Raw genomic sequence first — 10,908 nt, 5'->3', positions numbered from 1 at the left:
GGGGTTTAAATGTTGATTTTATATATATATATATGTTTACATTTCATTGCTAGTGTATGATTTAATAAAAAAAAGAATAGCCCTACTATGTTGCAGGCAGTAACAGAGAATATTTTTGTTCATCTTTAATGTGATTTTATCATTTGAAGATCTATGTATTGTGCTATTTAGACTCATAGCTCACTGTGCACTTTATTCCCTGCTAATCTGAGATTCATGGCAATAAACGTTCTTTATTCCCGAGTCCCGACAAATAACAGAATAACTATTTGAAAACTTTCAAGTTGAACCAAATATTACAAAAGTTTACCGTGCACATATTTAGGGTATTAAGGCATCTTTCACTTTATCATTAAACATTAAATAAATGCTGGACTTAAATATTTGAATGTCATCTATATACTGTCGCACGAATTCTGTCACTTATACCATCAGCTTTGTAGACAGCCAGGGTAAACTGCACTTTATCTTTGAAAGCGTTTTGTGAATCAAAGGCTGTTCTCTGTAGTCCTTCAAATAAATGCGCTGCACCTGTGAGACGCAGATTCCCTGAGCGCGCACTCGAGTGTCTGTGCTCACCCTGCTGTAGTCCAGCACGCATTCGGCCAAACAAATTGTATTTCACATAAGGCTGACATTTACGTGGATATATAACAGATATCTCAAAATAAATAAATAATTGATTTAGAGCTCGGGGCCCTTTGGGTTTAGAGGCCCCTGAGCAACTCTTAATCGGACCGGTGGTCAATCCGTCCTTGTGTATGAAGAACAGGGGTTGGGGTGTTTAATGGCTAGACTTTAATTAAAAGACACTGATGAAAGCTGGAGTGGCAATCGGGAACATTTTTACATATGGTTAACATATAAAGTTAAATGTTTTATAATAAAGTGCCTGAGCTTGTCGAGAGCATATATCTGATAAACTGGTATACCTTATTCTATAAATACTTCCTTTAATTACAACTCAAGCATAAAAGTTACAGAGTTTCAAAGGAACTGCATAACAGGATCAACCTAACAATACTCTGGAATGACATTCAACAAGATCTAAACAATAATAATAAAAAAATTTAAAAAATCTGAAAACAGCACTTTGGAAAAATAACAAATGTTTTCATATTAAAGACATTAATCCTTTATTAATATTACACTAGTGACAAAAAACTAGAACAAATCAACTTACTAATATTTATTATCATACATGAGCTTATGAAGAAAAGTATTTTCCTTTTTTAGGAAATATTATTATTTTGGTAGTTAGATGAGATACACATCACCGAACAAATTATAGCTATTAATGCACTCAATTAATAAGACCACCACCAAAACTATTAAATGTAATGTATATGACCCTGGTACACATTAAAATCATAAGAAAGTACTGGTATAGGCTGTCTAAATATTTGGCATATCGTTTTCTATTATTTCACTTCATTAATGGTCAACGTAGTTTCAGCGATGCCACTTGCCTGTAAAACAAACATATTTGTTCATTTAGAAATGATATTGATTACACTGTTTCAAATTGCTGATGAGCATAGTCTGTCTTACCCTTGGTGACACCAAAACAGCTTTCACAGTGAACAGAGCGACGGTAGACCCACAAGCTGTCTCCTGCCTTTAGGTTTCCAAGGGAAGTATTGCATACCTCACACTAAACAGACAGTCAGTCAAGATACAATATAGAAAATACAGACCATTTTTGGCAATACTTTGTAATTCGTTTCAGTACTAATGTTTATAAAAAATGTTCATTATATGATACTTCGAAACATTCATATATACATATATATATATATATATATATATATATACAGTGTATATACTGTGTATATACTTATTAATAACTGTTATTATAAAGTGTTACCACATTTCAAAGAGTTTGAAAAGTAACTAACCTTAAAACAACTTGCATGACAGTTTATGTTCATGTCATCCAGTATCATCTTTTCTGCATTGTACATGTTTTTACGGCAGTATGTACAAAGGTCTCTCTCACTGACTTTCCTACAACAAAGTGTCATGCATTTTACATGTGCACTACATGTTGCATTGAACTCAGTGCTGGCATAATTAATAATAATAATTACCTCTCAGGTGATGTGTACACTGTTGTAGTGGTTTTTGATGTAAGGCTGTCAGAAAGGTAATCAGTAGGCCTGAAAATACAAGTAACATAAGCCTACAAATCTTGTAAAAGCTATTCAGCAACAGTTACATGTGTTGAAGCATTTTACTACTTAAAGGAATAGCTCACCCAAAAATACAATTTCTGTGGAATACAAAAGGTCATTAATTTAAAGAATATACAGGCCCCTTTTTTCCAAACAATGAGAGAGAAAAAGGACTGGGGTTGTCAAGCTTCAAAATGACAAAAACGCACCATAAAAACACCCCCCAAAAAATTGTCAGTATGACTAGAACACTACATTCCAATTCTTCTGAAGCCATACAGTAGCTTTTGTGCAAGAAACAGACCAAAATTGACCAAAAGTTATTATTAACTAAAAACCTTTCCCTCCACTGGTTCTAAAATAAAAAATGGCTTCATTCACATCAATGACGTCTGGTCACGAGATATGCAAGAACCAATGGTGTGTGGTGTCAGTGGTATCATGCACTGTTTTTGTCGTCCATACTTTTTTGTAGTCCATTTCAGACTTTGATTTAAATGTAAACTTACATTTTGGTTTGTTCCTCACACAATGATATTGTATGCCTTTAGAGGAATTGTTTGTTGTTTGGACAAATTAGATTTTGTCATTTTGAAGCTTGACAGCCCCAGTCACCATTTACTTTTACTATATGGAAAATATAGGATATTCTTGAGTATAATAATATATAACAAAGGATATACTAAAATATATTATTCAAAAATTCACCTTTTGTATTCCATGGTGGACAGAAATTCATACAGGTTTGTATCACATGAGCATGCAAAAATGATTATACAATTTATTTGGTGAACTACTGCTTTGACAAATTGAAAAATGCATCTGGATATCTGGGTACTGAACCTGTTCTCTGTGTATGATGTTCTGGTGAAAGTAGGACTTGTGACACTAGTCCACTCATGTCTATGCATTTAAAATAAGACAGAGACGTGTAATAAACAACAAATAATGTGTCAGACAAAGATGCTGAAATGAGAAAATTTCTCCTACCTGTCGTTTGTGGAGTACACTGTTTTGGTGGATTTGGAGACAGTTATATCTTCCTCGCGACTGCGAGAACGATAGAATTCCATTATAAAAAAAGCACCACTTCACCTTGAGAGGTAAGCTCTAATAGAAAGTTGCAAGCTACCGACAGTCTAAATAAGTTACTCTGACAGTCGTAAGACTGGTTAAACTACTTAAAGGCCAAGGTAAATGTCAAACTCGCCACCAATGCATTCACACCTTATAAATATGCAAATGCCACATACCTGCTGCCTTTGTTTGTGTAGGTTGTCTTGATTGACGTTGGTATGAGAGTGTCAAATAGTTGATCCTCAGTGCTGTGGAAAATCATTTAATTACTGAGTTCCTTTCTCGTAATTTACTAAAAGCATTTGCTGGTCAAAAATATTTTAATAATGTCAAAAATATTATTTAATTTAACTGAATGAACCTGTATGAAAGTAATATTTCAGGGTTAGATCATGTAGAAATTAAAATCATTTACTACTAAAAGGCAGGATGAAAGCCTGAGTCACCATTCAATTTATTTGAATGGAAAAAATAGATGTAATAAAAGTGAACAGTGACTGAGACTTTTTTGAATTAGGTTTGGAACAACATTAGGGTGAATAAATGATGACAGAATTTTCATTTTGGGTGAACTACCCACCTCTTCAACTTTGCAGACCCGCCGGCGGGTCCCAGAGGGGGTCACAAAAAAGTTTATGCTTAAAATGTTTAAGTCTCCGAATACATAAGACAGGCATATGGGGTATCGTTTGAAAGCTTAGAATCTAAACTTTTCAGAGATAACAATCGTTTCTGCTTTTATGTTAGATAACAAAATAAGGCCTGAAATCATTCACATCGCAAATCAGCGCCACCTAGAGGTCATGTGCTATCATCAGGCAGGCGGTATCGCAGCATCAGGACCCACACCAGCCGACTTCATGACAGCTTCTTCCCCCAAGCAATCAGACTTTTGAACTCTTGATCTCTCACGATCAGTATACATCAGCACTGCACTTTATTAATCTCATTATCTCACACCAGACTGTCATGAATTATATTCTCTCTTAACAACACACTGGCCACTGACTATCAACCGACAGCCTGAATGTCAATACAGTACAATACAACCTACTGTACATTTTATATATACTATATATACTATTTTTTTTGTATAATGTGTATTCTATATTGTGTGTATTGTATACTATATATTGTGTTGCATGTAATTATGTGTATATTAGATATGTAAATTGTGATGTGTAAATCGGTTTATTGTAAATTGGTATGTCTCATCTATGTCTCATCACTCGCGACTGCTATGTTGCTCGCAACTGCACCCAAGACTTTCACCCACTATTGCACTTGTGTATATGTTTGTGTGACAATAAAAGTGAAGTTAAGTGATGTGGTAGAAATATTTATATGAATGAAGTCTTTCAAATAACACGTAAATAGACAAATCACATGTCAAATGAAAGCTCTCATTCTCAGGAATGTGACTTTATTTTGTTGCACTTATACCACAGTTTTTCAGGTTTTCAAAAGAATCACAGATTGAAATATGATTTCTGTAAGATATGAAATACAGAATATCTCTTTTATGCGCAAATCACTGCTGCCGTATGCCTCAAATAGCTAAAAACATTATATCTGCTTTTACGTTAGGCAGTTTTCTAAGAGCCATTTTTGTACTTGTCTGTGAGTTTGCTTGTGTGAATAATCCAATGTTATATCTGAGATGTCCAGAACAAAATATGAGGTCCAGCAGAAAAAGCATGCTAAAAAAATCATCAGAAATATACTGTATGTTATCAACTATTGATGACAAAATGTATATTCATCATCGCAAAGGTGAGCTTTTAGTCCACTCAGAGGCCAAGATATTTGATAAAACAATGGGGGTGGTGTGTGAACTGAAAATTAGACGGAATGTCTATGGACAAGCGAATCTGTGAAGGCCAAATTGCATTAGAGCGCCACCTACATTTCAGATCGGCAGTTTGTGACGGAAGTCGATAGAGGATAAATACTTTTTTCAACTACTTGCTCCCATCTAGTGGAATAAAATAAGACTATTTGGAGAAAGATGGAGTGAACAGAACCAGAATTACATGTTTACAAAGTTAGGACAACAACAACAAAAAGATAATAAAAAAATATATATTTTCATCATAAGATTGTAAACATATTCAATATTATTTATGAATAATAGGAGTCTTGGGGTCTGAAAAAAATCAGACAAAGTTTTGGCAATCAGTCCACAGTATGTGTAAATGGTGAGCTTTTAAATTTGAGTGTGGAAAAATTGCTGCTGGCAGCCCAAAAATGCCCCAGAGTTGAAGAGGTGGAAAAAATTGCATGTTACCACTTTTTTAAATAGAGGCTACTGGCATGCTGATGCTGAGATTGTGTTGGCAATAAACTTTCAAGTTCCCACCTCTTTGTGGATTGGATAGAGTAGGATGTTGTTTTAGCTGGTGAAACTTCCTCCTTGGTGTAAGTTTTGATGCTGTTAATAAAATGATTAAGAGGTTAAGAAATCTGACACAGTTTATTCAGGTTATAGTCAGCAATCCATAGCAAGACTGTGGCTGCAGTACCTTGTGGTGGTTTTGACAGGTGAGCTTGGCCTAGACAAAAAATATAATTGATTTCATGTACATACACACAAAATAAAGCAAAGCAAAGCAAAAAAAAAAAAAAAAAAAACATTGTGAGATGTTTTTAAAATTATACAATCTATAACACTCACACATCAATGGTTTCCTTTGATGATTTCACAGTAATGACTTCAGTCTTGTAGTCACTTGAGAGACAAATAACATACATGTGCAGTCAACAACATTTTGGACTCTTAATGTAAATACTTTGGTTGCCCTGCAGTATTTTCTGCAATAATTATTAGATTTTACTAGATTAGACATTGAATCTAAGTGAAATGTTTGGCAGTCATGGTACATTGCCCATTATTATCATCACAGATTTGCCATTGAACTTTTACAGATTTGCCATATCCTTTATTACATCTTCTATTATAAAAAAAAAATAAATAAAATTGTAATTGTAGTAAATGAAGACTGAGGCTGTGAAGCTTAAAAATAAAAATAAAAAAGCACAGTAATTGGCATTAAACTAAGCCAGCTTTTTTATGTTAATGTCAATTTCACGACAACTGAATTCACACAATATGTCAAATCTAAATGTAAAAGAATCATACCTGCTGTCAGGTTTGGTGTAGACTGTCTTTACTGACGAAGGTATCAGAGTGTCAAACAGTTGATCATCAGTGCTGTGGAAAAGCATCAAGTCAATGATTTGCCTTATTTAATAATATGACTAAAAACATTTGCTGGGATTATACAATCTAGTGGCAAACCGAGGCTAGGAATAATCATTAAAATTCCCACCTCTTTGTGGAGCGGACAGAGTAGGTTTTTGTTTTAGTTGGTGAAACTTCCTCCTTGTTGGTGTAGGTTTTGATGCTGGAAATGAAATTGGTAAGAGGTTGAGAGAGTACAGCCACAGTTTTTTTCAAGTTAGTCAGTAATCCAAAAGCAAGACAGTAATTGGTTACTGTACCTTGTGGTGGTCTTGACAGGTGACTTTGGTCTAGACAAAAAGGATTATTGGTTATGTTTATATATATGTGTGTGTGTGTGTGTGTGTGTGTGTGTGTGTGTGTGTGTGTGTGTGTGTGTGTGTGTGTGTGTTATAAGATCATTTTGAATATATTATATCGGTGGTTCTCAACTCGTTGTGCTTCAGGACACAGATTTTACCTTGGACATTGAGTGGTATATGGCAACCCAGCATAATAAAATAATTTAATTTTTTTCAAAATGGCATTAAAATCAAACATCAAAGTTCTAAATATAACCATGAAATGCATAGGGCCAATGATATGCAAAATTCTTAGCATTACAGTGGCTGAAAAAGAAAACTGGCAATTATGTAAATGCATAAACAACAGCACAGCTGTTCTGTTGAGACCAACCAGTTGAGAACCACTGGGTTAAATTATACTGTACATTCTATAACACTCACACATCAATGGTTTCCTTTGATGACTTTACAGTAATGACTTCAGTCTTGTAGTCACTTTAGGGACAGACAACATACGTGCAATGAGACATACATTTCAGACTCTAAATATAAGTCCATTTCATCTTTGGTTGCACTAAATTATTTTCTGCAATAATTGTTTGATTTTCAGAGAGGTTTAGACTATTTGTTGTGGGATTTTAGAATATACTGGCATGCTGAGGCTGAGACTGTGTTGGGAATAATCTTTCAAGTTCCCACCTTTTTGTGGACTGGATAGAGTGAGATGTTGTTTTAGCTGGTGAAACTTCCTCCTTGGTGTAAGTTTTGACACTAGAAATGAAATTGTTAAGAGGTTAAGAGAGTAGCCGCACTTTTTCAGGGTATAGTAAGCATCCGTAAGCAAGACAGATGTAGTTTTTGTACCTTGTAGTAGTCTTGACAGGGGAGGTTGGTCTAGGCAGAAAGCATTATTGATTTAATGTTCATATACACACACAAACACAGCTAGTGAATTATGAGATCATTTTGAATAGGTTATTTTACACAGCAAATGTTCTTAATCAGTAAGTTTGTCTTGTTTTCCAGTGAAAACATCCTTAAAACAAAAAATAAATTTACATGAGAAGAAATGTAATAATTTAATAATATAAATATATATTAAATTAAGTTAAATTTTCTTAGCCCATGGGCAAAATTGTCTTTTTTTTTTTTAACCCTGGGGTGCTATGTCGCGAAAAAAGTTTACGCTTAAAACATTTAGGTCCCCTAATACATAAATCAAGCATATGAGGTATCATTTAAAGGCATAGAATCTGAACTTTTCGGCTAATACCATCATTTAATTTATGTTACATAAAATAACAAAATAAGGCATTGTAAACATTCACGTTGCAAATTAGCGAACGCTAAAGGTAATGGGGTAGAAATATTTAAATGAATATTATCATCTTTCACATAGCACTGAAATAGACAAGTCAAATATCTGTCAAATGAAAGCTCTCATTCTCAGGAATGTGACTTTATTTTGTTGCCCTAATACCACAGATTGAAAGATTTTCATAAGAATCACAAAGTGAAATATGATTTCTGTAAGTCATCAGATACAAACAACTCTTTTATGCGTCGATCACTGCTGCTGTAAGCCCGAAGTAGCCAAAAATTTAATATCTGCTCTTAACCTTAGGCAGTTTTCTAAACAATTTGCTATTTTTTTTTTTTTTGCTTGTCTGTGAGCTTGTTTGGCTGTATAATCCAATGTTATATATTAGATGTCCAGAAAAAAATATGCCATCCAGCAGGAAAAGCATGCTAAACCATTATTAAAAAACATTTCTTCGACTATTGATGATGAAATGTTATATATCATCACAAAGGGAAGGGATCTCAGCTTTCAAATGACACCTGAAATGAGCTTCTAGTCCACTCAGAGGCCAAGATATTCATTTCATATCTGTATATTGTGATGGAATGCGATAGCAAAAATTTTTTTTAAGTGCTTGCTACCATCTAGTGGAATAAAAGAAGACTTTTCAAAGCGAGATGGTGTGAACAGAACTGAAAGTACTTATAAAGTTTGGACAAAAAAAATAAAAAAAATAATATAAGATTATAAACACATACAATATTCTTAATGAATAATTGGAGTGGTTTAAATTACTCCAATTAAATGACAAATTAAATGAGGTTTCTGATTAAAACTATATATATATATATATATATATATATATATATATATAAACTCTCTGTCAATAGAGCAAGAAAAATAAGCTTAATTCAACATATATTCTCTGAAACAAGTTTTGCTTCTGAAGTTTATCTTGTTTTAAGGATGTTTAGTTTTATGACAAACAAGACAAAAATACCAGTTAAGAAAATGATTTTTTTTTAGTGTATACATTCTATAACACTCACCCATCAATGGTGTCCTTTGATGACTTCACTGTAATGACTTCAGTCTTGTAGTCACTTTAGGGACAGAAAATATATTATGTTCAGTGAGCAACATTTCAGTTATGTTGGCTGTTTAACTTTGTAGGTCTCAGCAATAATATATTTGAAAATAGTAAAATGCATGTTTGATTTACCCAGAACTCTTCTTTAAATTTGTCTGATCTCGTTCACTGAACATTGCAGCCCTGCTTTTCACTACATCTTTACTGAAAATAAAAAAACAAGATTACAGTTTAGAATAGTTGCAATAATAATTGACTTTGACATTTGAAATATTCCTTGTGATGCCTTGTGCTTAGTGCAGAATATTTAGAGATATATCAGACATGATATTGATATGATATCCATTCAGTATCTCACCTGGTTGTAGTGACAGTTGTCTCAGTTATCTTTGTACCATCTTTGACTGTTGTAGTTGTAGTGCTGAAAGAGATGTAATGTTATTTGTAAAAAGCTGCTCTTCTTTCATTCAGTAATTCAACAGTTATTTAATCAGGTGAGTCATTACCTTGTCTTGGGCTCCGTTTTCACTGTTGTTTTAGTTCCAGTGGTTCTGTAGGGTTGGATTGGGAAGAGAATTGAGCTCTTAAAATGTTTTAAATTCCAACCATTTTTTATTCTTTTTTTGTCTTGCAAACTTGGTCTCAGAGGCAGGTTTTAAATATTTAAACAGCAAATTGATTAATAATATTGTAGGTTTATCATAAAGCAATTTCAGTCTCTAAATCAAAGCCCATTTAATCTTTGGGCTCTCAGATATAACAAATTAAGTCACACACTGTATTATTTTCTGCAAAAATTACTAGATTTTTACTGTCAGACAGGTTTAGGCTAGAAATAATACAGTGGGGTTTAGAATTCAGAGACTACTTTGAAAATCTGGAATTTTAAAACATTTAACCCCATAAATAAATGGGATAAATAAGATTCTGCATTACTGTATGTCTAGGTCACTAAGAAAATGTAAGACAATTTGTAACACTGACCATATGTAATTTACAATGTAAAATATATTACATTGACCAAACACTGCAAAAACATTGCACACAAGATGCTCTTTGTAACATTCTCTAATCATGGCATAACATGGATTATCACGTTTTGCACAAACATGTGGACTCTATTAAAGCAAAACACAGACATAAGGGAATTCTGAAATTCAGTGGTAGAAGTGGCCGCTTAGGACCCTGAGCCACCAGGGGGCCCCACAAAGCAAGGTCATATTTTTATTTAATTAATTTTATTATTTAAATGTTTTTATATAGTTATTTATTGTTATTTATAATTGTTTATTGTTAATTTGTATCGTTTTTTTATTGGTAATTTATTGGTGATTTTTTTTGTTAATTTTTGCTTTTTGTTTTGTGTATTTAATATATTCCAATTTTAAGTTAATATTTTCAAAATAGTTGAAGACTGTAGTGTGGTGGCCTGGATTGAGGAGGGAGGGGCCCTGCTGAAATTCATGGATTTGTTTTATTTTTTATTATTGAACTTTTCATTCAAATTGTTAAAATAAGAAATTTGTAAATAACATTTAATAAAATGAGACATCAAAAATGGATGCATTTCTATTAATGGTCTCAGACTTTGGACCCCACTAGGCTTCAGTTAAATAATTGTCAACTAATGTCTAAAAATAGTGCATACATTTTTAAAATAAGGTCAAGGTCAAGGTCAAGGTTTCTTTAAATAATGAATCTGTGACTGATGTACCTTCTTTCATTCAGCTTGTCCTGGC

At 33.3% G+C, this 10,908-nt stretch overlaps 1 protein-coding gene across 3 annotated transcripts in view; it reads right to left on the bottom strand.

The window, feature by feature from the left end:
* Positions 1 to 1,111: 1,111 nt before the first annotated feature.
* scel (sciellin) overlaps positions 1,112 to 10,908 on the bottom strand; it is a 13,342-nt gene continuing 3,545 nt past the window's right edge. The window contains exons 6-26 of one of the 3 annotated variants that reach the window (XM_051709367.1): positions 10,884 to 10,908; positions 9,676 to 9,720; positions 9,528 to 9,590; positions 9,302 to 9,373; positions 9,129 to 9,182; positions 7,641 to 7,670; positions 7,476 to 7,547; positions 7,218 to 7,271; positions 6,753 to 6,782; positions 6,581 to 6,655; positions 6,391 to 6,462; positions 5,926 to 5,979; positions 5,774 to 5,803; positions 5,611 to 5,682; positions 3,428 to 3,499; positions 3,165 to 3,224; positions 3,018 to 3,077; positions 2,091 to 2,159; positions 1,899 to 2,007; positions 1,552 to 1,654; positions 1,112 to 1,469 (exon numbers count right to left, since the gene is read on the bottom strand). The exon at positions 10,884 to 10,908 is cut by the window's right edge and continues 11 nt beyond it. In XM_051709367.1, the coding sequence (XP_051565327.1) occupies positions 1,453 to 1,469; positions 1,552 to 1,654; positions 1,899 to 2,007; positions 2,091 to 2,159; positions 3,018 to 3,077; positions 3,165 to 3,224; positions 3,428 to 3,499; positions 5,611 to 5,682; positions 5,774 to 5,803; positions 5,926 to 5,979; positions 6,391 to 6,462; positions 6,581 to 6,655; positions 6,753 to 6,782; positions 7,218 to 7,271; positions 7,476 to 7,547; positions 7,641 to 7,670; positions 9,129 to 9,182; positions 9,302 to 9,373; positions 9,528 to 9,590; positions 9,676 to 9,720; positions 10,884 to 10,908 (1,238 nt within the window). In that variant the 3' untranslated portion in view covers positions 1,112 to 1,452. The remainder of the gene's footprint in view (positions 1,470 to 1,551; positions 1,655 to 1,898; positions 2,008 to 2,090; positions 2,160 to 3,017; positions 3,078 to 3,164; positions 3,225 to 3,427; positions 3,500 to 5,610; positions 5,683 to 5,773; positions 5,804 to 5,925; positions 5,980 to 6,390; positions 6,463 to 6,580; positions 6,656 to 6,752; positions 6,783 to 7,217; positions 7,272 to 7,475; positions 7,548 to 7,640; positions 7,671 to 9,128; positions 9,183 to 9,301; positions 9,374 to 9,527; positions 9,591 to 9,675; positions 9,721 to 10,883) is intronic. The other 2 variants (XM_051709368.1, XM_051709369.1) reach the window with 2 other exon arrangements.

The sequence above is a fragment of the Myxocyprinus asiaticus genome, chromosome 10, assembly GCF_019703515.2.
Source record: "Myxocyprinus asiaticus isolate MX2 ecotype Aquarium Trade chromosome 10, UBuf_Myxa_2, whole genome shotgun sequence".
NCBI lineage: Eukaryota > Metazoa > Chordata > Actinopteri > Cypriniformes > Catostomidae > Myxocyprinus > Myxocyprinus asiaticus.
Note: the sequence above shows the minus strand (reverse complement) of the source record. Positions and strands in the feature narration are given on the sequence as shown.